General features: G+C 39.9%; 1 protein-coding gene across 3 annotated transcripts; it reads left to right on the top strand.

Annotated features, from left to right (window-relative positions):
• Positions 1-186: 186 nt before the first annotated feature.
• CTR9 (CTR9 homolog, Paf1/RNA polymerase II complex component) lies at positions 187-24,666 on the top strand. 3 transcript variants are annotated; one of them, XM_060159665.1, is made up of 25 exons: positions 187-376; positions 1,912-2,010; positions 3,739-3,978; positions 4,492-4,609; positions 5,084-5,173; positions 6,237-6,385; positions 7,487-7,594; positions 10,482-10,589; positions 10,697-10,933; positions 11,161-11,250; positions 11,365-11,493; positions 11,604-11,787; positions 13,094-13,182; positions 13,724-13,909; positions 13,997-14,084; positions 14,227-14,375; positions 16,417-16,533; positions 16,675-16,820; positions 17,733-17,804; positions 18,703-18,838; positions 18,990-19,136; positions 19,763-19,920; positions 20,980-21,076; positions 21,303-21,415; positions 23,584-24,666. In XM_060159665.1, the coding sequence occupies exons 1-25, from the start codon at positions 332-334 to the stop codon at positions 24,017-24,019; spliced, it is 3,531 nt and encodes a 1,176-aa protein (XP_060015648.1). In that variant the 5' UTR covers positions 187-331; the 3' UTR covers positions 24,020-24,666. The 3 variants fall into 3 exon arrangements, with proteins under 3 accessions (XP_060015648.1, XP_060015650.1, XP_060015647.1); XM_060159667.1 differs by lacking the exon at positions 23,584-24,666 and adding an exon at positions 23,437-23,577; XM_060159664.1 differs by having other exon boundaries at positions 11,161-11,493.
• Positions 24,667-26,588: the final 1,922 nt, after the last annotated feature.

Here is a 26,588-nt window from a genome sequence, read left to right as displayed (position 1 = left end):
TTAAAAATTCACCTGCAAAGACTTATCCTATTGAAAGGCTCCTCCTAAAGTCGGAGAACCTGAGCCACAGGAGGAACCCTCCCATCGGACAGGCCCTCCCGCGGGGAAAGTTTCCGGGGCAGGGGGCGGGGCTGCCGGAAGTCGCCGGTCGCCGTCTGCTGTTCGTTGTTTGAGCTGCTGACGGGAAGGAGAAGCCCGAGCTTCGGCTGCGCCGCGGGGCGGCAGTCACGACCGGAGCCCGAGCCGCCGCTAGCCTCTGGACGAGCCAGAAGCCAGGAGCACCAGCTGCGGAGCGGCGGGGCCGAACGCCCGCTCGCCTTCTGATCTCGCCATGTCGCGGGGCTCCATTGAGATTCCCCTCCGGGACACTGACGAGGTAAGTGTAGAGAATGGGGGAGGGTGGGGACCTTGAACTTGGAGATCTCCCCCTCCCCCTTTCTCTCGACTTCGTTTCCGAAGCGAGAGCACCCTCTCCCCAGATCCAGCTACCCGGCCGAAGCTCCTATCACGTCTTTCCCCAGCCCCAGCGCCCTCCCAGGCTGGGAACATCAGGTCCGCGCAACCTCGAAGACACCCCGAGAAGAAGTTCTTGAAAGTTCCCCACCAACCTGTCCGTATTTGACAGTACTCTGCCCTTTTCCTAATTCAGGAGCGCAGGGGTGTGACAGTGCCTGATAAAATATAAGGCACCTCATAGATCGCAGAGGTGGGCGCAGATGTCACTGTGTTCTCTCTGCTACTCAAACTAAGTGTCTCTCCCTGGGAATATATAGGATGTCGCCCTTCCTCCCTTAGAAACTCGAGTATCATGGTGCACCACATCTGCCACACAAGGCTCCATCAACGAAATAGAGACCCCAAGATAATAACCGCTGCAGTGTGCTGATAGAATTAACCCCATTTCCCTTCCTGTCGCCTCTTTTATGGGTGGCCTATGGCTTGTCTGAGTAAAGTCCTCAAAATTGATGTTGTCTTATTCGATATCTCATACTCTTACTTTTGATTGAGGTACAATATTGAGATATGTTTCACTTACTGTAAAATCCAGTGGTTTTTAGTAGTGTAACCATCATCACTATCTAATTCCAGAACATTTTCCTACTGTTATTTTTGTGCCACATTCAGGAGTGTGTGTGACACAAATGATGCCTCCATGATTAGTGTGTACGGTGGCACTCAACTTTGCATTGCCTCTAGGACTGTGCTTCTCAAGTTGTCAGACTGGGACTTCCCTGGTGGCACAGTGGTTAAGAATCCATCTGCCAATGCAGGGGACACGGGTTCAAGCCCTGGTCCAGGAAGATCCCACATGCTGCGGAGCAACTAAGCCCGTGCGCCACAACTACTGAGCCTGCACTCTAGAGACCGTGAGCCACAGCTGCTGAAGCCCGCATGCCTAGAGCCTGTGCTCTAGGCACAAGAGAAGCCACCGCAAGGAGAAGCCCACGCACACCGCAATGAAGAGTAGACCCCGTTCCCCACATCTAGGGAAAGGCCGCGTGCAGCAACAAAAGACCCAATGCAGCCAAAAAAAAAAAAAAATTGTCAGACCGAGTCTTAGAGTCTGTGGCATGAGTCTCTGGGTGTTTATCTGTACTTTACCTGCATTATACGTTACGCAGGGTTTCCTTTTAGTTTTTTCAGTAAGAAAAGCTTTTGTAGCATTTTATAGTTCTAGTGATTTGAGGACAAATATCAGGGTTTGTTTGCTATGCTTTAATATTACCATATAACGTATTTGTCATATGCTCCTTAAACGTTTCTTAATGTATGCTTGTTCAGCCCTATTGAAAGTGAACACAAATCCTATGTATAACCATACTGATGTATCTTTAGGAAAGCAGCAGTCAAAGAAGAAATGTGAATTTTAAAAAGAAAAATAAGAGTTAAAACCTACATTTTGTATTTTAGGTCATTGAACTTGACTTCGATCAGTTACCGGAGGGAGATGAAGTTATCAGTATTCTGAAACAGGAACACACACAATTGCACATATGGATTGCTTTGGCGGTGAGTATTCATGTAACAAATATTTTTTATATGTTGACTGGAAAAAATACATGGTTCTGTTTTCAGTTACAGTAATAGCCAGCTTGGGTGAATGGTAGATAGTACCATGCATATGGAAGTTAATTGTATTAAAGGCAAGTTTACTAAGTGATGTGTTGGCCTCTGGTAAATTAGTATATGTTGGTGAAAGCAGAATTCATTTAAGTTAAAGAGTACTCTATATTGAGCATTTGATTATTTAGTGATTACTCAGTGAAGACTGGCTTATGGTTTGTAGATAAACTGAGAAAAAACGAGGTGCCACAATTTAAACAATCTAACACCCTCTACCCTCCCCAGCACCAGCTGCATAGTGATGTTTCTTTTTTGTGGGAACATTATAGTAAATGATTATGAATAAAATACAGTAAATACTTTGATCATTATTCCTAAGCAAGTTTGTCACAGGTCCCTTTCACATAAAGATATACAGGAGGCCTCTGACCTTGAAGAGTCAGAGAAGTAGATCCGGAATCGGGCTTGTGTCCAGTGCTCAAGCCTAAGTCTTTTTTTTTTTTTTTTTTTTAAGCCTAACTCTTAAAGAGTTTCTTAAGTATGGATTTACAGAGAGATACTTTCAGTGACAAGCAGTGCCCTCCTGACTTGAAGTGCTAAGTTTTCCTGGTCTTTGGAGAACAAGACATTAATGCTTGTCACATATTTTTTAAAACCAGAAGGGAACTTAGTATTTTTTTAGTACAAATGCCTCCTTTAACAGCACTTACATGAAAATTGAAGTCTTGGAGGGTTAGCATGGAACCTGTAGTAAAATAAATTCATAAAGCATTGTGGGCTGTAGGTTGTTACACTAGAAAGAATGTAGGCTTTGGGATTAGAGAGTCCTTTGTTCAAATTCCAACTCGGCTACTAACTAGACAAATGATCTACCTTCTGAGCCTATTTCCTCATCTAAAATAGGGGGTTGTTAGCACTCACCTTAAGGGTGGTTGTACAGATTAGAGATAATGTATATGAAGCTCCTGGCATTGTTTGTGGCCCACAGTAAGGGGTTAATAAATGGTGGATATTCCTTTTATTATTAATAAATGAAACAGATACCCAGGGAAGTTATTCAGCAGACCCAAAGTCACAGACAATTTTTGATGGATCTATAACTGGAACCCAAGTTTTCTGTTTGGAATTCTTTATACCCTCTCACTATTGCTTTCTCTCTTGGGCTCTGATTTAGTTTGAAATCAGCTATTGCTAGATAAGAAGATGGAAGCATTCGTAGTGATTATAATTTTTTAAACAGCTTTATTAGGTATAATTCATCTATAATAAACTGCATATATTTCATATGTACCATTTGAGAATTTTTAGCATATATGTACACCTGTGAAATCATCACCACAATCAAGATAATGAATATATCTATCACCCCTAAAACTTTCCTCCCACCTCTCCCTTGCCCCTCCACAGTGCCCAGGCAACCCCTGATCTGCTTTTTGTCACTAAAGATTAGTTTGAGATTTATCCATGTTGTAGCATGTACCCAATAGCTCCTTTTTACTGCCGAGCAGTAGCCGTTATACAGATAGACCACAGTTTGTCCATTCACCTTTTGCTCAACAATTTAGTTGTTTCCAGTTTGGGGCTATTACACATAAAGCTGCTATAAACATTTGTGTACAACTTTTTGTATTGACATATCCTCCAGTAATTCTAGTTTGATTCTTTACCTTATAGCTGGAATACTACAAGCAAGGAAAAACAGAAGAGTTTGTAAAGTTGTTGGAAGCAGCGCGTATAGATGGCAATTTGGACTATAGAGACCATGAAAAAGACCAGATGACTTGCTTGGATACATTGGCAGCCTATTATGTACAACAGGCTCGGAAGGAGAAGAATAAGGACAACAAGAAAGATCTTATTACACAGGCAACCCTATTGTATACGATGGCAGATAAAATTATTATGTATGATCAGGTAAATTAAATCAGATATCTTTGAATTTATGAAAGGGAAAAAAATACCGCATGAAAGTAAAATGTGTATAATAGGCAACAGATTTTCTTTCAGTTTTTCTTAAAATAACATAGTTGATAAGAATAGTCAAAAAGAAGGGTTCCTTAATAGAATAGAAATTTCTTTGGTCCTGATACTGTTGAAGTAATATGGGCAAATTTAGCATGTGAAACTTAACCACATGTTGAGTTGGTAATTCCAACATCCTCAGGTGAACTTCAAGCATATTTTAAGGAGTTTGAACTTTTCTTTTTGTCATCGTTCCTGGCACAGACAACTTGCATTTTGGGATAGTTCCTCAATTTGCAATTAAGAATTGCTTACTGGTAGTTTAAACACATTACAGTGATAAAGGAATTTGTGTGATGATCTGCTTCCTTCCTATATGGTTTTTATTTTCATGTTACACATTTGTGTTAAATTGTGGTTAGTCCTGGATAAAGTCAAGTCTAAGATGATGCATTACTTTTTCAGAACCATTTGTTGGGAAGAGCCTGCTTCTGCCTACTTGAAGGTGACAAAATGGATCAGGCTGATGCACAATTTCATTTCGTACTCAACCAGTCTCCAAATAATATTCCAGCCCTTCTTGGTAAGTCACTTTTGGCAACCATCTTAGGAATCTATATTTTTCATCTGTGCCTAGAATGTATTTCTTTGTTGATGACTCCTTAGTAACTGGGCTGGGCAGCAAAGTAGAAGAGCTTTACCTTATTAAAAATAAAACTATTACAATAGATCATTATTTCTGTTGAAATTACAGAAATAAGATGTATACCAGTTAAGCATAATTTGTTATACACTTCTAAAGCGTCAATAAACAATCTATTTGGACAACTCTAAGCTACTTTAATTATTTTATAACATTTAACATAATATAGTACCGTTCTATTTATAGGCATAGATTAATATACCTTCATGGAAAACAAGTTTAGATATGAAATCATTTTTGCTGTTTTCAAGTGTTTGTTACTGAAAGATATATTTGATTTAGGTGAGTTAGTAGAGAGCATATGAGACTTGTGTTCTTTAATAAGTGCATGTTTATTTTTAAAAATCATTACAGGTAAAGCTTGCATTTCATTCAACAAGAAGGATTACAGAGGAGCTCTCGCTTACTATAAGAAAGCCTTGCGAACTAACCCAGGATGTCCAGGTAAGAGAAAAACTGTAAGTCTAGGCTGTGTATGATCCAACTTAAAATATTGGTATTTGATTCAAAAGCTGCATAGTAGATCATAATATAATCTTTTTGCCCTATACTAGTTTTCTTTCCAAAATCTCATTCATTTAGCAAATTTTGAAGTCAAATGTAAAATGTTTCCAGAAGGAGAGGGTGTCAGTGTCAAATTCTGTTGTTAGGCCAAGTAAAATAGGGAATGAAAGTTGATCATTGGATTTGGCAGCATACAAATCATTAGTGACCTTGATAAAGCAGTTTTACTGGAATGGTGGAGGTGAGATACTCATTAGGGTGGAGTCAAAAGAGAAAAGGGAAGGAAGGGAATTGGGAGGCAGCAAATGTAGATCTCTCAAGGAGTTTTACTATCTAGGGAAGAGTAGGAATGAATTGACAACTGGAAAGGGAAATGGAATCAAGAGGGGATTTTTTTAAGATGCGAGAATATATATGGATGAGAATGATCTAGTTGAGAGGGAAAATTTGATGATGTGGGAAAAATAGGGCAGGGTTGCAGGAGCAGTGTCCTTAGATGAGAAGGGGTAGGAACTAGTGAGCAGTGGAGAGGTTATCCTTAGAAACATGGTTGTGTTTTGGCATGGCTTTGGAATTGGGAAGCATTTATAAGCATAGCTCTGCAGATGTGCATGTAGTCAGTCACTATATTTAAGACCTTAATGAAGCTTTTTGTTCTCTGTTTAAAAATTGCTCTTTAAAAATTAGATAATGAAGGTGCAGTGTAGCCAGGAGCATTGGAAGACAAGAAAAATACCACTATTATAGGTGTTCTGTTCTATGGTGAGAAAGGTATCCTTGATGAGGGGGTAAGTGTTGGGAGGTGTAAGGGGAGAGTGGTACGCTCTGACCTCCAGTGAAACCAAGTTTGTGATACACCCGAAGATTTTATAGTGTAGTTATACTGAAGTTAATTCTGCGATTTTGCAACTTGTAAATAGAGAATGTTTAAGCATTTAAAAAAATTTTAATCCTAAAAATGCCCTAGTTTGACAGACTGAATGACTTGATTTTATTTTTGTAGCGGAAGTTCGTTTAGGAATGGGCCATTGCTTTGTGAAACTTAACAAATTGGAGAAGGCTCGTCTGGCATTCAGCAGAGCCCTGGAACTCAATTCCAAATGTGTGGGAGCATTGGTGGGACTGGCTGTTCTAGAACTCAACAATAAAGAGGTATGTGAGTGAAAAAACTGTCTAGTTCCTGACTGATTTGTCAGGTGAGTAGTATTGAATTATATATTGAATTATATCTCAACAGAGCTGTTAAAAAATGCAATCTTTTGGAGTCTTTTCTGTTATTTGCCTTAGCAGTAAATCATTTAGGACAGTGATATCAAGTATATTTACTACATGCACCCAATTTCAAAGGGCAGGAAATGCTTTCCAGTGGCAGTGTTTCTGCAGTTAAGTTTGTTAAGAAAGCTAAATTCTAAAAGTTTACCTCACTATTTGAATTTATTTTTATTATTTTTTCTTTAATTTTTAAAGATTACTTTCCATTTGCAGTTATTACAAAATCTTACCTATATTCCCCATGTTGTACAGTACATCCTTGAGCCTATCTTACACCAGTAGTTTGTACCTCCCACTTTCCCACCCCTGTATTGCCCCTCCCCGCTTCCCCCCACTGGTAACCAGTAGTTTGTTCTCTATATCTGTGAAGCTACTTCTTTTTTGTTATATTCACTAGTTTGTTGTATTTTTTAGATTCCACATATAAGTGATATCATACATTATATATCTTTCTCTGACTTACTTCAGTTAGCGTAATGCCTTCCAGGTCCATCCATGTTGCTGCAAATGGCAAAATTTCATTCTTTTTTATGGCTGAGTAGTATTCCATTATATATATATATATACCATATCTTCTTTATCTATTCTTCTGTTAATGGATACTTAGGTTGTTTCCATTATCTTGGCAGTTTCCATATCTTGCTATGAACTTTGGGGTGCATGTATCATTTCGAATTAGTGTTTTTGTTTTTTTCAGATATATACCCAGGAGTGGAATTGCTGGGTCATATGGTAATTCTGTTTTTAGTTTTTTGAGAAACCTTCATACTGTTTCCCACAGTGGCTATGCCAATTTTCATTCTCACCATCACTGTTGGAAATTTTTTAATCCCTGATGAAAGTTAACTAAAACAAGAGCTATATTTTGCTATCTGAACTTAGATTTGTATAATCTTATTTCTTCAACTATAAAGGAAACTTTGAAAAAGTGCTATTTAAGTAATATTTCACTCAACCCTGCCATCATTGTTTTTCTTTTAGGCTGATTCCATCAAAAATGGTGTCCAACTTCTTTCCAGAGCCTATACTATTGATCCTAGCAACCCTATGGTATTGAACCACTTGGCAAATCACTTTTTCTTCAAAAAGGTAGGAGAAATCATTTATTAAAGTTGTTTAATTTTAAATCCTGATTTTTGTTTTTCTGTACTGCAGGTGATACTTTATCTTTTTAACTTGGAAAGAAATTTGAATCAAGAGTTTTTTTTCAAGTTAGAGTTTGGATTAGTATCTGGGAATACTAATTAGTATCTGGGTATGTTTGTTCATTCATTCATTCATTCATTTAATAATTATTGACCCTGTATACTGTACCCAACATTGCGATAGGGATGTGAAGTTCAGTAAGATGTGGTTTCTGCACTCAAGGAGTCATTTCATAGAAAACACAGATATGGGAACAAATGTAAATGTAAAAATAAAGGTCTCTGCTCTGCTGTGGTAAAGAAATGAAAGAGGAAGTGATTAAGGAGAGTTTTCATCACCAAGAATGAGAGAGCTCTTGAACTATGTTTTTAGAAGAAGGTCACTAGGTAGCTGAAAGAAGACAGGCACAGATCTATGAAATGGTCTTAGTAGTTTAGTAAGAGTGTATCATATGGTGAAATTTTTGCTTGTTTATTTTCACATGTTGATCATGATGTAATTTTTTAAGTTGCCACTAACTCTGTAGAAGCAGTGGCATTCTAGGTTTCTCAAATACTAAAAGAGTTTTTATATAGTTAGTAAGCATGAGTTTAATCAGTCATTTTTAAACCAGGTACTAAATTATACCCAGAACTTTAATTAAATAGCAGTTTAGGTAAGAGTTCACAAAACTGCATCAATCCTTATTAGTAATAGATGCTATGTTGCTGTTATTGTTGCTATAAATATGCATCGTATGCTTGTAAAATGCCAAGTACTGTTAATAGTGCATGCTATGAATTTATATGATATTCAAAATAGTCCTATGTGGTAGGTAATATTTTCCTCATTTTGTGGATGTATGGAAGCAAGAGTTAATAGCCTGAGGTCACACAGCTATTCACCATGATGCTTTACTCTCTCTGGCTGTAGAAGCATACCCCCCTTTCATAATGAATTATTAATTAAGCTTTATGCTATAGCTGTTCTAGTACTAAAAGACAACTACTTAAGGAGAGGATGGAAATGTATTTCATATGTAAATGAAGTGTTACTGTTTAAGATAAAACAGGTACACAAGTTAGTTTGGTTTTTACTGGCAAAACAGCAACAGCACAAAAACAGAGGATGGATGATTCTAAATATTTGAGGGCATATCTAGTAGTCAGTGCTCACAGCAGTTGGGACAGCTTCCTTGAACCAAATGAGAATAATTCAGTTTTTAATTTTCAATGCTAGTCACCCTTCCACTGCAGAAGATAAAGACTTGCTTCTACTGAGAACAATCAGTATATTCAGAACCTTAAAGATTACATAGGTGATGGACTTCCCTGGTGGCGCAGTGGTTGAGAGTCCGCCTGCCGATCCAGGGGACGCGGGATCGTGCCCCGGTCTGGGAGGATCCCACATGCTGAGCGGCTGGGCCTGTGGGCCATGGCCGCTGAGCCTGCACGTCCGGAGCCTGTGCTCCACGATGGGAGAGGCCACAGCAGCGAGAGGCCCGCGTACCGCAAAAAAAAAAAAAAAAAAAAGAAAAGATTACGTAGGTGAAATATGTAAATCAAGCCAGTATATTTGGGTGTTACTGAACACCTGATCTGTGATCAGCACTGTGCCAGGTGTCATGAGGTCATCTTGCACTGGATATATGTCTTTAAGGTTTACAGAGCATGTTTACATATGTTTTCTCAGTTTGTCATTACAACAGCCCTAGAAGGTAGGCAGGGTATTTCCATACTCTCATTCCAGTGAACAGTATATAAATTAAGCCAGAAGGCTGTGTCATGTAATTAAAAGTGTGGAGTTTGAATCACTTGGTTCAAATTCTGGCATCACCATTGTATATAGTTCTGTTGCTTTGCGCAAATAAACTAATAATTTCCCTAAACTTTAATTGCCTCACTTATAAAATAGTAATAATACCTACTGTATAGGATATGAGGGATGGTAGTTAGGATTAAATGTAATATGCATATTAAATACTTATCTAATGTGAAGCACTCAGTTCCTGATAAAAGCTGCAATCCCATTATTATTTCTAATGTTAAAAAAAAAAAATGTCGAAAGTGGTCATTGACCAAACAAAAACTCTACTTCAGACCAGATTTCTAGTCAAATGAATAAAACACATTCCTATTAAAACTGGAAAGTTGTTTCTACCCCTGATGTATGAACTCTGATTTTGAGACACTTGGGAGACTAATCCAAAGGAAAGTCAGGCCTAATAGAAAGGTCATGACCCATGCATTCAAATAGAGCTGAGTACAAGTCCAGGTGCTGGCACTTGCTACCCTCATGTGATAGAACATAGCCTTGGAGTCAGGAAAAAAACAACCGCCCAGTAAATCGAGATTCTGGCTTTTCACCTTAGATAACAAACTTTACTTCTTTAAGTGTCTATTTTCCCATCAATAAAATGGTAATAATGACACACTTTACAGGGAGGTTGATTAAGCTTAGAACTAATATAAGTATTATACCTAGCAGAGGGCTTTGGATATAATAGTTCTCAATAAATTGTAACTGCTTCCATTACTGTTAATAAAGGACTTAACCTCTCTTGGGTTTTCTCATCACAAAAATAGGGACTAATGCCTCAAAGGATTGTTGTGGGGATTAAATGAAGTAATAGTACTGGGGAAATGTTAAGTACTGTACAACTGTTAGTTCCCATCTTCCCTGAATTTATCAGCAAGGGGAATGAGGAAGATGATTTGTAATTCTGGATACAGTGCTGCTATTGTTCATTCAATGAACAAATTTTAAAAGTGAAATTTGGGGAAGCCTTATGACTGAGACTGGTAGAGTTGTTTGGGTTCACTCAGTTGAGTTTTGGATCTTCCTTGTTCAGGATTACAGTAAAGTCCAGCACTTGGCTCTCCATGCATTCCATAATACAGAAGTGGAGGCCATGCAAGCAGAGAGTTGCTATCAGTTGGCTAGATCATTCCACGTCCAGGTAAGTTAACTTTACACCCTCTCTAAATATCTAATTCTTTAATGGTTTTCCAAATCATTTAAAAACTTTTGTACATATTGTTGGCCTTGTTTTATTTCATTTTTTAGGAAGATTATGACCAAGCTTTCCAGTACTACTATCAAGCCACACAGTTTGCCTCATCCTCTTTTGTGCTGCCTTTTTTTGGTTTGGGACAAATGTACATTTATCGAGGTGACAAAGAGAATGCATCTCAGTGCTTTGAGAAAGTCTTGAAAGCTTATCCTAATAATTATGAAACTATGAAAATTCTTGGCTCTCTATATGCCGCCTCAGAAGACCAAGAAAAACGAGATATCGCCAAGGTATGTTTTAAAAATCTAAAAATTTTATTTTCTGTTAGCTATCTCTAGATGCGCATTCCTCATGTCTTGTTATTGCTGGTAGAAATATGATGGACACGGTTTTGTTAGCTGAGTTTGTTGTAGTCGAACTAACATTTGACTTATCAAACAGGATAGAGTAGCCACCACGTTTGAATGTCATACCCTAGAGTTGGAATGCTTTAGCTTAATGATCTCTTTCATCCCAGGGCCATTTGAAGAAGGTCACAGAACAGTATCCTGATGACGTTGAAGCTTGGATTGAGTTGGCACAAATCTTAGAACAGACCGATATACAGGTATTTAGCCATGTTTTCCATCTGCTACCTGATGTGTTTTTGGTAAGCCTAATGCAGTGTTTCTCTTCCTCTCATTTTCACTTACACTTTATTCTGTCCACCATGAAAATACAGGGTGCCCTGTCAGCCTATGGAACAGCGACACGGATCCTTCAGGAGAAAGTGCAGGCCGATGTCCCCCCAGAGATTCTGAATAACGTGGGTGCCCTCCATTTCAGGCTTGGAAATCTGGGAGAGGCAAAGGTAGGAATGTAAAAATATTCCCTTCTTTTATACTATCAAGTTCAATGCACACTTTTTCCTATGTATCAACCAAGTCTTTTAACAATGTAATTATCTTTTCTTTCTCCTAGAAATACTTTTTGGCATCATTGGATCGTGCAAAGGCAGAAGCTGAGCATGATGAACATTATTACAATGCCATTTCTGTTACAACATCATACAATTTAGCCAGGCTGTATGAGGCGATGTGTGAATTCCATGAAGCAGAAAAACTATATAAAAACATCTTACGGGAACATCCTAATTATGTTGACTGTAGGAATTTTAAACTTTTTTTGTGTGTATTAAAATGTCCACAACAGCAGCAAAAAATTTAGCCTGAAAAAAATCTTTCTTAGAACCAGTCGTAAACAGTTTTAGGAAATTCCCTTGCGGTCCAGTGGTTAGAACTCCATGCTTCCACTACAGGGAGCCTGGATTCGATCCCTGGTCAGGGAACTAAGATCCTGTAAGCCCCGCAGTGCAGCTGCGGTGCGACCAAAAAAAAAAGTTCAACAGTTTTGAAGGTTATATGCCTGCCCCCTTTTCTTCAAGGCAAATTTGTGGCCTTAAAAAAGAAAAAGAAAAAAAGATGCAGCTTCAGTTAAATTTATGCTAGAAACAAAAAGAAACAACTAAAAACCAGTTGGACCATATTTTATAGACTAGGCCATCTTCAGTGGGTCAGCTACCTTTATTAGGCTTTTAACAACTCCTTGGCATATTTGGTGATGGGTTTATCTTTATGATGGGTCCTGCTTTGAATTCATATAAACATTTTGCAATGTTTATAATAGAAAGAACAGTGCTTTTCCTGGAAATAATTATTACTAAAAATGTCCTACCTTGAGTTTTTACAACCTAGACAATGTGAAATTTGGTAGGTTTTTAACTAAAAATATTTTATGTGCTGTACTTCCCTTAAAAGAACCTAAAGCTATGAGGTTTTGACTCTGGTCAAATTAGGGGCTAGCAATTTGGCCCCTGTCGTACTGTTATGGATGCAAAAGTGATTTAAAATAAATAAGATTTTAGTTGAATGTCAGGCTAAATTTGAACTGAGTTGATAGGCAGTAGTAAGCCATTGTTGTTTCCTGGAGAGAGTGACAGTTTTTGGAGAAAATAACAACATTCGTATGGCACTTTTTTTATTTAAGTGGGAGAGCCGCAGTTAGAGCCCAGGTTTTCTAACTAGTAATCCCTAGTAGTCTGTGCGTTCACTGTAGTGCCATATGCCAAGCACAGTGCTGTGCATCGGAGAGAAATTGGAAACAGAACAATGCTAAGCTTTTAAAATAACTTAACTTGAGATGATGACTTGGTCCAGGGTGCTAGCCTGGGGAATGGAGTGGAAGAGATAATCTGAGATTTCAAGCAGGAAGACTTGATGGTGGCAGAGTTGCTCTTCAATTTATTAGGTTATTAATTAGCTATATTGATGCTTGATATAGTTTCACCTGTGGGACTTTTCTGTTCATTATTAATGTATTAATGGAAAACAATTGTTTCAAAAGTATGACTTTAAAATTATGATTCTACTTTATAGCTAATATTTTAAACATGAAAACTTGTATATTTTCAGGCTATCTGCGCCTAGGAGCCATGGCTAGAGATAAAGGAAATTTTTATGAGGCTTCAGATTGGTTTAAGGAAGCTCTTCAGATTAATCAGGTTGGTAATATTAACTCTTAGATTTGAAAAATAATTATTTCACCATTTCCCCCCAGTAAATCAATTTTTCCTTTTAATGGCTATCATATTTCTAGACTTGGCATCTCCCTGTTTTTTTCATTTACTTGTTAAAGATACTAAAGGGTATAGAAGTCATCTAAACGTTTTGATTGTGGCCCACGGTAAGAAATAGATTTCACACTACAGCCTAGTACATACACATGTGTGTATACAGACAACTGAAATCAAAGTTTTACAAATCATTTTGTGCTCTTTCCATAGGCAGTACATTGACATTTTTACTGTATTCCATTCTGTTGCATTTCTTATGGTGATAACTAAACACTAAATTGATGTTACAAGTCACTGATCCATCTCAACTCTCAGTTTGAAAAACTGATCCATCTCAACTCTCAGTTTGAAAAACACTGTTGTAAATGTAGCTTGTAAACCTCTCCAGTAATCAGCTGTTGTGGAAAGATGATTGATCTCTCTGAATCCAAATTACAGATTTTGCTTCTTTTTATACGTGTGTTTTTAGGATCATCCGGATGCTTGGTCTTTGATTGGTAATCTTCATTTGGCAAAACAAGAATGGGGTCCAGGCCAGAAGAAATTCGAGAGGATATTAAAACAACCAGCTACTCAGAGTGACACTTATTCTATGCTAGCCCTTGGCAACGTCTGGCTCCAAACTTTGCATCAGCCCACCCGAGACAGAGAAAAGGTAATCTTTTTTCATCTCTTTAAAACAAAATTGATACTTATTTGATTCTTGTTTGAATTTTTTTATAATGTTTGTATCTTTTTATAGGAAAAGCGTCATCAAGATCGTGCTCTGGCCATCTACAAACAAGTACTCAGAAATGATGCAAAGAATCTGTATGCTGCTAATGGCATAGGTAATTATACAGTTTGGATATCCATAATAATTTGTGAAATGAATGCTTTTGGAGGGATGTTTGCAGATCAGAATTTCTCTCTAGTTGTTTTTCTGGCTACAATTAGAAAATTCTAATTCTGTGAACCTTTTTATAACTTTAGGAGCTGTTTTGGCCCACAAAGGATATTTCCGTGAAGCTCGTGATGTATTTGCCCAAGTAAGAGAAGCAACGGCAGATATCAGTGATGTGTGGTTGAACCTAGCACACATCTACGTGGAACAAAAGCAATATATCAGCGCCGTTCAGATGGTAATGTCTTAGTTTTCAAGATATTTTTATTTTGTGTTCATTGTCGAGCACTTGTTTCCTTAACCATTCTGGTCCTGCCTTGGAGCTGGGTGCTATCTCTTACGACACTGTGTCTATTCAGAGGCTTATAATTATATATGGTTAAGGCCAGTCTTTGGTGTCCGGACAGAGATGTGAGTCCTGGTTCCACCTCTAATTGCATGTCTTGGACAAAGGACATCTTCTCTGAGCCAGTTTTCATATCTATAAAACAGAAATAATTGTACCTTAATCTCATAGAATTTTTTGAGCATCCAGAATGAAAAATACTTGGCACCGTACTTGGCACTAGTTTGCCTCGCATAGCAGTAAGTACCCAGAAGTTAGTGGGATTTAATATCCGTTTGCTTGTTTTACCCTCTTACTTCTCAGATGAGAGAACTGAGTTTCAGGAGGGTTAAATTACACTTAAAATGAAACTCCATGGGGATAAGTTTTCATGGTTGTAGAATTATTTTTTTTAATTTATTTATTTTTGGCTGCATTGGGTCTTTGTTGCTGTGCACAGGCTTTCTCTAGTTGCGGCAAGCGGAGGCTACTCTTCGTTGCAGTGTGTGGGCTTCTCGTTGCAGTGGCTTCTCTTGTTGCAGAGCACGGGCTCTAGGCGTGTGGGCTTCAGTAGCTGTGGCATGTGGGCTCAGTAGTTGTGGTGCACGGGCTCAGTTGCTCCGTGGCATGTGGAATCTTCCCGGATCCGAGCTCGAACCCATTTCCCCTGAATTGGCAGGCGGATTCTTAACCACTGCACCACCAGGAGAGCCTATGGCTATAGAATTTTATTATGCTTTTCATATTTGTTGATTACTTGAACTTGAAGTAAAAGAGTCATGCTTAGCATCTTTTGCATAGTAAAAAGTAAAAATGCTCTTATGGGGGAATTATTATGGTCAGAAAAAACAGGTTTCTGACCAAAGTTAGAAGACAGGCTCTGGACTTCCCTGGTGGCGCAGTGGTTAAGAATCTGCCTGCCAATTCAGGGAACACTGGTTCGAGCCCTGGTCTTAGAAGATCCCACACACCGCGGAGCAGCTAAGCCTGTGAGCCACAACTACTGAGCCTGCACCCTAGAGCCCGCGAGCCACAACTACTGAAGCCTGCATGCCTAGAGCCCACGCTCCACAACAAGAGAAGCCACCACAATGAGAAGCCCGCGCACTGCAACCAAGAGTTGCCCCCTCTTGCTACAACTAGAGAAAGCCCACGTGCAGCAAGGAAGACCCAGCACAGCCAAAAATAAATAAATTTATTTTTTTTAAAAAAAGAAGATAGGTTCTGGGAAGTGGTTAACCATTTTTCTAAAAAGGATGGGTATTATTGTATTCAGAATATTGGAAAGGTTCTGGTCACAGGGACTTACAGAACCCAGATTGCATATGGTAGTCTCAGAGGTTGTGTTTTTGGAGGTGGGCCTTCTTGATCTGCAAATTAATTTCTAGGTATATTCAGGGAAAAACCGTCTAACCATCTTCCACAAAAAAGAACTTACCTATGATAAGATGTGTTCCATGGTCAGAAAGTGATATGTTCACAGCAAAATTAATACCAGTATTGCTATATTGGTTTTACTAAGAAATTAACAGCAAGAACAGTGAGATTTATCATTCTCATTGCCAGTAGTTTCCACCAGTCCTAAAGAAAGGTGGTAGAGCACCTTAGGAGCCAGGTGTATGACTTCTAATAAGTTGTCAGTGAGCCTGTTCTAGATAGTATTGCTGAAGATACAAAAAAAAGACCTTCCAATCTGTTTAACCTTTCAGTGTTGGTCGAAATTTCAAATGGAAAAACTATTTCTAGTATGTAATTTTTCTTGCCAGGTTTTTATGTTGTGAAAAATGTATGCTGGTGAGTGTAAAATATCGTTCTCAAATTAGTCTCTGAAATTAACCATTCAAAAGACAAAATACCTTTTCACATAGCTTTAAAATCGCTTGAAATTTTGTCACAAAATGACAATATCATTTAATCCTTGTTGTGTTTTAATTAACGTTTTCTTTTATTGTAGTATGAAAACTGCCTCAGAAAGTTCTATAAGCACCAGAACACTGAAGTTGTGCTCTATTTGGCCCGGGCTCTCTTCAAGTGTGGCAAGTTACAGGAATGCAAACAGACTCTGCTGAAGGTAAAAAAGAGAACTCAATTCTATGCTGCATTGTATTTTTTATCCTGTTTTACGCATGCTTACACACCTAACACTCTATTTGACTAAATCCTTTTCATGTCATTATACCATATGAAAGATTTGCTTTGTTTTTGTTTATAGGCTAGACACGTGGCACCCAGTGATACAGTTCTTATGTTTAATGTGGCCTTGGTCCTGCAAAGATTAGCTACCTCTGTCCTGAAAGATGAAAAGAGTAATCTGAAGGAAGTACTCAATGCTGTGAAAGAACTGGAGCTTGCACACAGGTAAGATTTTGTAGGAACAACCTTTGAAATGCTTTGTTTCTTTAAACCCACATGGCTCAAAAGAGAATCATTCTCTATTAGAATCATTCCAGCCATTTTTAAGCCAAAGCAGACTGCTTCCGCCAGGTGGCACCCAACCGTAGCCAGGATCCTGATAGAATTGGATCATGTAGTCCGACCCCTAGAACTGGCTGGCTGGCTTTGCAAACTTGCCCTAGATTTTTCATTGACCTGTCAATAATATGACCCAGCATTTTACACACTAGAAATTTTTAGACTCCACTTACGCTGGTTTTACTTGTTATACTAGTGACTTTTTATGTGATATTAGTTTTACTTAAGCTGAGATTAAGACCTTTCCTCTTAAATATTGAATAAATTTATTCAGCTCAGCTCAAAATTTATGTAACCTTACAGTACTTATTTAGTAATTCAGTGTATGGTAAAATTAAAACCTGACATCTCTTCAGGTTTTGTCCAGCCTTATTTGAATTCTTGTTTAATTATTCTTTGCCTTGTCTAGTAGATTGTAAGTGCTTTCATGGCTTAAGCCTCCTAACCTCCATGCTGACATATTTAGTAAATTTGGTGTTTAGTAAATATTCATTGCTGGAATTGATTTTTGGTGGTTTGTGAATTTACTGATACCGTTAACTTTATCATCAAGAACTTACTAATATTGAGTGGTATATTGATGAGAGTCTTTTTTTAAGTGAGTTGTATATATATTTTTCCTATTGAGATAACAGCCCTTCATGAATACGTTCATTTAAGTATTAAGTATTCATTAAGTTTCAATCAGTATGTAAGCCTCCTCTCAGACTGTTTTTTTAAGAACAGATTAAAAATCTAAAGGGTGTATTTCATTAATTTTTTTTTAAGTAAAGTATTTTATTTTCTCATTCTATTTAGATATTTCAGTTACTTGAGTAAAGTTGGAGATAAAATGAGATTTGATTTGGCCCTTGCTGCTACAGAAGCCAGGTAATGTACTATTTATGGAAGGTGACTCTGGGTGAGGCAGTGATAGCAGTGTGGACTGGGAGAGTGACACAGTAGTGAATGGGTTTCTGACCTTCCAGAGGTCAGTCTTTCACACTCCTCTCTGGGACACTCCAACCTGGACCAAGGCTTTTTCCTAAGGGTCCTTTCAGGGAATATGGCAAAGTTCAAGTACTTAAGTTGTATGGGAAAATACTTTTCTATTTCACTAATGTCAGCTATGTAGTCAGAATCAAGACACGATTCCTGAATCTGTCACATGTAAAGATAGTGTCGGGAATCTTTTTAGCTGTGCTTTGGGAGGACGGTTATAATTTGCAAACTTAACATAGTTGACAGTATTGGCTTCTGAGAAACTAAGTTAATTTTCCTAATTAAGACTCCCTGGTGGTGCAGCAGTTAAGAATCCGCCTGCCAGTGCAGGGGACACAGGTTCGATCCCTGGTCTGGGAAGATCCCACATGCCGCGGAGCAACTAAGCCCATGTGCCACAACTACTGAGCCCGTGAGCCACAACTACTGAGCCCACATGCCACAGCTACTGAAGCCCACGTGCCTAGAGCCCATGTTCCACAAGAGAAACCACTGCAATGAGAAACCCGCGCACCACAACGAATAGTAGCCCCTGCTCGCCACAACTAGAGAAAGCCTGCGCACAGCAACGAAGACCCAAAGCAGCCAAAAAAATAAGATAAAATAAAAATTAAAAAAAAGAAAAGGGCTGAAGAATTAAAAAAAAAAAAAAAAGACTTCCCATAGGTATCACCTAATGATCCTGCTTCAAACTTTTAAATGTGTGTAAGGAATACAGATGCTCTGAGTTTTTTAATAAAAAGTATATTAGCTACATACATATTTCTCTAAATTTGGATTGTTCTAGGCAATGCTCTGACTTACTGAGCCAGGCCCAGTACCACGTGGCCAGGGCGCGCAAACAGGACGAAGAAGAAAGGGAATTGCGGGCCAAACAAGAACAAGAGAAAGAACTGTTAAGGCAGAAACTTCTCAAAGAACAGGTATGTATTGTGTTTACAGTTATACTAGAATTAAAGGTGTACATACATACACTTTGTATGTTAAAAAAGAAGTTCTTCTGATGGTAGCCATGATTTTTTTCTGTCATAAGAACATTGTGATGAGGTTTTTTCCTACTCTTTTTCCTCATAGGAAGAGAAACGTCTCAGAGAAAAAGAAGAGCAAAAGAAACTTTTGGAACAGCGGGCCCAGTACGTAGAGAAGACCAAAAATATTCTTATGTTTACTGGAGAGACTGAAGCAACAAAAGAAAAGAAAAGAGGTGGCAGTGGTGGACGGGTAAGATATGACTCCAGTTAGAAACGAAGCTAATTGGTTAAATTCACTCAGTCCTTAGTCCTGAGCTTTGGCTTCCTCCTTTGCTAAAAGTTAGTTTTCCAACAGAGACTGCTTTAAATGGTGTCCAGTATTTAGAAATGCATTTCACTGTTAGCTGAGTACAGTTTACCTTGTAGCAACTTTGTAGTTGATGATTTTTGCTATTTGAGGCATTCATCCCAATTAGAAGTTTTTAAAGTATGGGCCTCACCATGCGCTTCTTCCACGTGACTTAGAGCAGCGGTCCCCAACCTTTTTGGCAGCAGGGACCGGTTTCGTGGAAGACAATTTTTCCATGGATGGTGGCAGTGGGCAGGGGTTGGGGGGAGGTGTTGGTTCAGGCGGTAATGCGAGCGATGGGGAGCAGTGGGGAGCGGCAGATGAAGCTTCGCTCGCTCGCCCGCCGCTCACCTCCTGCTCTGCGGCCCGGTTCCTAACAGGCCACGGACCAGTACCGGGCCATGGCCCAGGGGTCGGAGACCTCTGACTTAGAGGACTGATGGGAAGTGGCCTCTTTCATACCTTAGCATTCCACCCACATTCCACCAGCCAGGAAAGCAATGACTGTGGTCTTGTTTGGGTTTCAGCGGTCCAAGAAGGGAGGAGAGTTTGATGAGTTTGTCAACGATGACACCGATGATGACCTGCCTATATCCAAAAAGAAGAAGAGAAGGAAGGGCAGTGGTAGTGAGCAAGAAGGCGAGGAGGAGGAGGGTGGCGAGAGAAAGAAGAAGAAGAGGAGAAGGTAGTGTCATGGAATAACCTTTTAAATCACCTGGGTTTTAAACCACCTCATGAAAGTGGCAAAAGACCTTTCACCTTCTGAATCTTAGGTTTAGAATCTGTGAACACCTTTTTATCACTTGATCCCCCCAGACAGGGAAGCCTTTCATTCCCCCATTTCCTACTTTAATCCTAAAATGGACCCCACTACCAAATTCCCGGCGTGCTTGGAGTCTCCACACATGTCCACAGCTTTCCTTCTGAGTGCTCCGAGTCAGTCAATAATTGCCTTTCTTATGACTGAAAATTGCAATATTTATTGGAAAATCTATGCAGTTTAGGATGAGAAACGTTAGTGTGTCCACACTGACTGTCCATCTTCGAAATCTTAGAAAAGCCACTGAGCTTCAGTTTCCTCTCTGTAAAGTAGCGATGGCCCACCTCCTGGTTTTACAGGATGTATAAAATGTGAATTTATGTGAAAGAAGGGCCTTTTAATCCTCCTAGTGCCATCCGCTGTTAGGATAAGTGGTGCCCTGCCCCCCTCTCACCTGGAAGTGCCCCTAAGCTGTCTGTTCCTCTCATGGTGCTTCTGTGTCCGGGAACCTCCAGTGTTAGCTAGACCTGTTCTTTCCAACCCATGTCTGGCTCTGCTTGTGGAATTCATTCAGACCTGTGGAATTGAAGCTGTGGCTGGATATTAGCAGGCCTGGGATGAGTAGTTGGAAGGGAAGAAAGAGGAGGGGAAGGAGGTTGAGTCTGGAGCCTGGGTCTTTTCTCACATCTTCTGTCACTCACCAAGGGCAAGATTCACGCTCATCTTAGATTAGTAAGAGGGCTTAAAAGTGACTCAGTTAGTCAGCAGACGTGGCATAAATACAGTTTTTGCAGACTCCCGAGCCATGTGCAGCAAGAGTAAGTTGTGGTCTCTGCCCTTGAGGGGTGTACAGTCTGCTCGAGGCCAGCCCCTGTAAAGAAGGGTGTTCAAAATGACTAATACTGTTTGAATGGCACAGAAGTCTTGGGTTTTATAGGCACGAGTGAACCTTGACAAACTTTCTCTTGGTGTTCACTATTTTAGACCTCCGAAGGGAGATGAAGGATCTGATGATGATGAAACAGAAAATGGCCCCAAATCGAAAAAGCGCCGTCTACCAAAAGCAGAGAAGAAGAAGGCAGTAAGTGTCCAGCTCTGTGGTTTTCATCCCCAGTAGGCATCAAAGACTGCAGTACTCTAGAATACATTCTTCCCCTGCAGTGTCTTCAAGCACAGACACTTGTTTTTGAAGTTTGTTGGTTGCAGTTTGATTGTATCAGTATCACTGCAGTGCAAACCCAATTTAACAAGACATCCTAACATAAAGAGTCTTGACTAATCTATTACGTTTGATCTTCTTTCTTCAGCCCAAGCCAGAACGTCTGCCTCCTTCAATGAAGGGAAAAATAAAATCCAAAGCCATAATATCATCAAGTGACGATTCATCTGATGAAGATAAACTGAAAATTGCTGATGAAGGGTAGGAATTTTTCACTTATGTTCTCCTAGTGAAGGATAACCAAGAGTGGTCACTGTGCCAAAGCGTCATCTCTGCAGCTTCTTAGAATCTTAGAGCAGGAAGAAGCCTGAGCACACATCTCATTCCAGTCTTGTCATTTTGTCCTACTAAATGTTTGTCCCTTAAAGAAGGAAACCTATTTTGAAATCTCATTTCTTCGTGAATATTAGCTGAAATTTTCTATCATTTTGCTACACTGCCATTGACTGGCTTAAAGTATTAAGAGTAGCCTGATCTTGGTCACAGGGAGAAAGGGACTTTCTTGACCATTTCCTCCCTTGTCAGGCAGGGATGACTCAGCACTGCCTGCTCTATGGAGGGCTTATCGTAGACTCCTCTAGCTCACAGCCTACTTGGTGAAACAATATTCTGTTTTACTTGTACTGAACTTGCCCCTCAAGCTCTGCATTTGGATTCCTAGACTAAGGCTCTTAATACCATACTATGCTGGGTTCTTCTGACGGCCATCATTTCATTCATCCATTCAACAGACATTTGAACATCCATGCTATGAGATAGCAAGCTGAGAGCTGGGGATGCAGAGGATAAAGACATCGACCCTGCCCCCAGGGAATTTGTACTTTCGAGACAGTGGAGAATGACAAATAAACCAAAACTACATTATAGTGGGAAAAGGGTTATCACTTATATTTTGCATTTATTGCTCTTCAGTGACCACATGTAATCTGGAGTTTAGGTAGTGGGGGGAACTACTGAGGTGTTTTTTTGTGGAAGAAAGGCTGTTTAAGTCTTAGAAGAAGAATAGAGAGTCCTAATCAACTGTACTTCAATTAAAAATAATAAGAATTTTTTAAAAAATAAAAGGAAGAGAGAGTCTTGGTTGGTTAGAGGTGAGGCAGGGGTGAGAGGTTAGCATGTCGAAGGGGCTAAGGGTCCTGGTGCAGGGCTGGTCTGGTAGGGTAAAGCGTCTGTAAAGATCTGCAGTTCCCTTTTTCTCTGAAGATGCTGGTTGACACAGATTTGGATTGCTTTTCCCTAAAACACTGTTTCACCCTTGCCCACAGTGTTACCCTGGTCCACTGATTACAGAGTGATGGTTAGACCTTCATGAAGTGTTTGCTTATTTGGCCAGATGGAATGGAGTGAATTAGATCCCGGGGCCCACTGGCCCTTAGCGTGTATATAGAATGAGTTATGTGATGTGTGTCTAGGTTTCTTCTTTCAGATGTAAGCACAAAGAGCCTTTCTTCGGTCTACAGGGATGTTTTCATTTCTAGGGAGAGTAGTATGTTTCACCTCCCTCACCCTTCTTAGACTGACCCTGTAGGATTTAATATTCCTTTCTTGGAATATCTGTTATGAAAACCAAAACTAAGGAATATGCCCGAGGAGAAGCATGTGCTCCTCTCCACAGCTCTGGTGGGGGAGCAGTTGTGACAGTGGTGAAGGGAATGTTCTTTCCTCCAAGAAGCCAAAATTCCCTGGGTGCCACTGCACCCCCAAGCATTAGCACAGGTCCCCTGCCCTTAACATCTGATAAGTAGAGGGGGAACTCTGGCAAAAGTACACAAACAAGCTGCAGAACCTTTTTATTTAGCCCCAGCTTCCTATGTTGAGTAGGTCTAGTCGTGGCGGAGGGCACCGGAGCAGAAGCAGATCCTGGGACAGAAAGGGTGACTTTGCTCCTCAGCGATCTTCTAGCACAGATGGCAGTGGCGCAGAGGAGCTTCCCTCCCAGCCAGCCTTGGGACAGAGTGCATTCTTCAGAGTCTCTGCAGCCCAGTGAGGTCCCAGGTTGCACCTCTGCCGCTGTGTATTGGTTTATAAAGATAAATAAATGTATCCCTTCCTTTTCATAATTTTACGTACGAAATTGAGAAATGCTTCATTCTGATGAAGGGTGCCTGGGATGACCAGTGCGGTCACCCTTCACTGTCTATGTTCTGTCTCAGAGCTAAAGTGCCTTATTCTTTTTAACTTTTTAATCCTCTCTTAATAACCCTATCACATTTACAAAAAAGCACACCAAAGGATATCACAAAACGAACACCTGTGTCAACAGCGATCCGGTCAAGACATCAAATGCCCTTCTTTTTTCAAGCGCATCCCCGGTTTGTCGAGGCTCCCTTGGCCAGAACCCTGGTCTAACGAGCGTTTGTCTTTGCCAGACATCCCCGCAACAGCGACAGCGACTCCGACGAGGGCCAGCGGCGGAAGACGGGCGCCTCCTCGGAGGAGAGCGACTCCGACGAGAACCAGAACAAGTCCGGCAGCGAGGCCGGCAGCCCCCGGCGGCCCCGGAGGCAGCACTCAGATGAGGACTCAGACAGCGACCAGCCGACCAGAAATCGCAGGCCCTCGGGCTCCGAACAGTCTGACAACGAATCCCTGCAGTCCGGGCGGAGCCGCTCGGGGGGCTCTGAGATGGACTCTCAGCCCGCGTCCCCCAGCGCCGAGTCGGACCACTACTCCGAGAGAGCATCTGACAACGAGGGGTCCGGCCGAGGCTCCGGCAGAGGCTCCGGCAATGAATCCGAACCCGAGGGATCCAACAACGAGGCCTCGGATCAGGGCTCAGAACGTGGTTCAGATGATAGCGACTAGGCTTTATTTCATGAATAAGCTTCATCTCCGCAGGAAACTTTTTTAATATATGAAAGCTGTGATAAAAACATTTCAGGTGTTTGGTCAAACAGTGGTGGATTTTTCTTAAGGCAATTTTTTTCTCCTATCCATTTGTACGTTACTATGTCCCAAAAGATGTTTCCCTTGCGAGAGTCCAATATTTGAGTCTCTTGAGAAAAAGGTGACTATTCTTTATTATGGTACAGTTCCACCTATCATATGTGAAAACCCCAGGAAGATAAACCCACATGCTGAACCATTCCTCCCGAGATTTGACTGAAACTGTGGCAGATGTCTCATCTTCTTTGTGTGTTAAGCAGCATATTATTAGGACTTTTATTGCAATCTTTTACCAAGTGGTGTGAGGAACTTGGTATTAATGTCTTTGTTCCATTTCAAGTTTAGATCAGGAATATTTTTATTTTCTGGAGGAAGAGGTATCTACTGTATAATTGCACCAAAGTACAAATGAAAGGAAGGTTTTCTTCAATAGTGTAATACTGCAGCCATGTAGATAAAACGACAAATATATCATTTGTTAGGTTGAGTAAGATGTGGAAAAATGCTTTTCTGTTAGTAGTATGCAAAGACCTACCTAAGCCACATAATAAAATTCTTTTACCAACTTTTATGTGTAACTTTGTGTCATTTTTTTTTTGCTCAGTACATTTGTATATGAAAATTTAGCATCTATAAAAATATGCAAATATTTGGAAGAAACTGAGCTAAGCTGGAGGTTGTTTACTCAAAAGTTTTGTAATTCATTTTTTTAACATCTTTATTGGATTATAATTGCTTTACAATGTTGTGTTAGTTTCTGCTTTATAACAAAGTGAATCAGTTCTATGTATATGTATATCCCCATATCCCCTCCCTCTTATGTCTCTCTCCCACCCTCCCTATCCCACCCCTCTAGGGGGTCACAAAGCACCGAGCTGCTCTCCCTGTGCTATGCAGCTGCTTCCCACTAGCTATCTATTTTACATTTGGTAGTGTATATATGTCCATGCTACTCTCTCACTTCGTCCCAGCTTACCCATCCCCCCTCCCCGTGTCCTCAAGTCCATTCTCTACGTCTGTGTCTTTATTCCTGTCCTGCCCCTAGGTTCTTCAGAACCTTTTTTTTTTTTAGATTCCATATACATGTGTTAGCATACGGTATTTGCGTTTCTCTTTCCGACTTACTTCACTCTGTATGACAGACTCTAGGTCCATCCACCTCACTACAAATAAATCAATTTCATTTCTTTCTATGGCTGAGTAATATTCCATTGTATATATGTGCCACATCTTCTTTATCCATTCTTCTGTCGATGGACACTTAGGTGGCTTCCATGTCCTGGCTATTGTAAACAGAGCTGCAATGAACATTGTGATACATGACTCTTTGAATTATAGTTTTCTCAGGGTATATGCCCAGTAGTGGGGTTGCTGGGTCATATGGTAGTTCTATTTTTAGTTTTTTAAGGAACCTCCATACTGTTCTCCATAGTGGCTGTATCAATTTACATTCCCACCAACAGTGGCAAGAGGGTTCCCTTTTCTCCACACCCTCTCCAGAATTTGTTGTTTGTATATTTTTTGATGATGGCCATTCTGATGGGTGTGAAATGATACCTCATTGTAGTTTTGATTTGCATTTCGCTAATGATTTGTGATGTTGAGCATCCTTTCATGTTTTTGTTGGCAATCTGTATATCTTCTTTGGAGAAATGTCTATTTAGGTCTTCTGCCCATTTTTGGATTGGGTTGTTTGTTTTTTTCATATTGAGCAGCTCATATTAAAGGAGATTAAGCCTTCATCAGTTGCTTCATTTACAAATATTTTCTCACATTCTGAGGGTTGTCTTTTCGTCTTGTTTATGTTTTCCTTTGCTGTGCAAAAGCTTTTAAGTTGCATTAGGTCCCATTTGTTTATTTTTGTTTCCATTTCTCTAGGAGGTGGGTCAAAAAGGATCTTGCTGTGATTTATGTCATAGAGTGTTCTGCCTATATTTTCCTCTAAGAGTTTGATAGTGTCCGGCCTTACATTTAGGTCTTTAATCCATTTTGAGTTTATCTTTGTGTATGGTGTTAGGGAGTGTTCTAATTTCATTCTTTAACATGTAGCTGTCCAGTTTTCCCAGCACCACTTATTGAAGAGGCTATCTTTTCTCCACTGTATGTTCTTGCCTCCTTTATCAAAGATAAGGTGACCATATGTGCATGGGTTTATCTCTGGGCTTTCTATCCTGTTCCATTGATCTATATTTCTGTTTTTGTGCCAATACCATACTGTCTTGATTTGTAGTAGCTTTGTAGTACAGTCTGAAGTCAGGGAGCCTGATTCCTCCAGCTCCGTTTTTCTTTCTCAATATTGCTTTGGCTATTCAGGGTCTTTTGTATTTCCATACAAATTGTGAAATTTTTTGTTGTAGTTCTGTGAAAAATGCCATTGGTAGTTTGATAGGGATTGCATTGAATCTGTAGATTGCTTTGGGTAGTATAGTCATGTTCACAATGTTGATTCTTTCAATCCAAGAACATGTTATATCTCTCCATCTATTGG

This window comes from Lagenorhynchus albirostris, chromosome 9 (assembly GCF_949774975.1).
Source record: "Lagenorhynchus albirostris chromosome 9, mLagAlb1.1, whole genome shotgun sequence".
NCBI lineage: Eukaryota > Metazoa > Chordata > Mammalia > Artiodactyla > Delphinidae > Lagenorhynchus > Lagenorhynchus albirostris.
Note: the sequence above shows the minus strand (reverse complement) of the source record. Positions and strands in the feature narration are given on the sequence as shown.

What these genes read in the sequence shown, in the direction of transcription:
- CTR9 (XM_060159664.1), top strand. Translation starts at nt 332, where the DNA reads ATGTCGCGGGGCTCCATTGAGATTCCCCTCCGGGACACTGACGAG. An exon ending in TAATATTCCAGCCCTTCTTG is followed by an intron (nt 4,610 to 5,083) that starts GTAAGTCACTTT and finishes AAATCATTACAG; the next exon opens with GTAAAGCTTGCATTTCATTC. An exon ending in CCACCCGAGACAGAGAAAAG is followed by an intron (nt 13,910 to 13,996) that starts GTAATCTTTTTT and finishes ATCTTTTTATAG; the next exon opens with GAAAAGCGTCATCAAGATCG.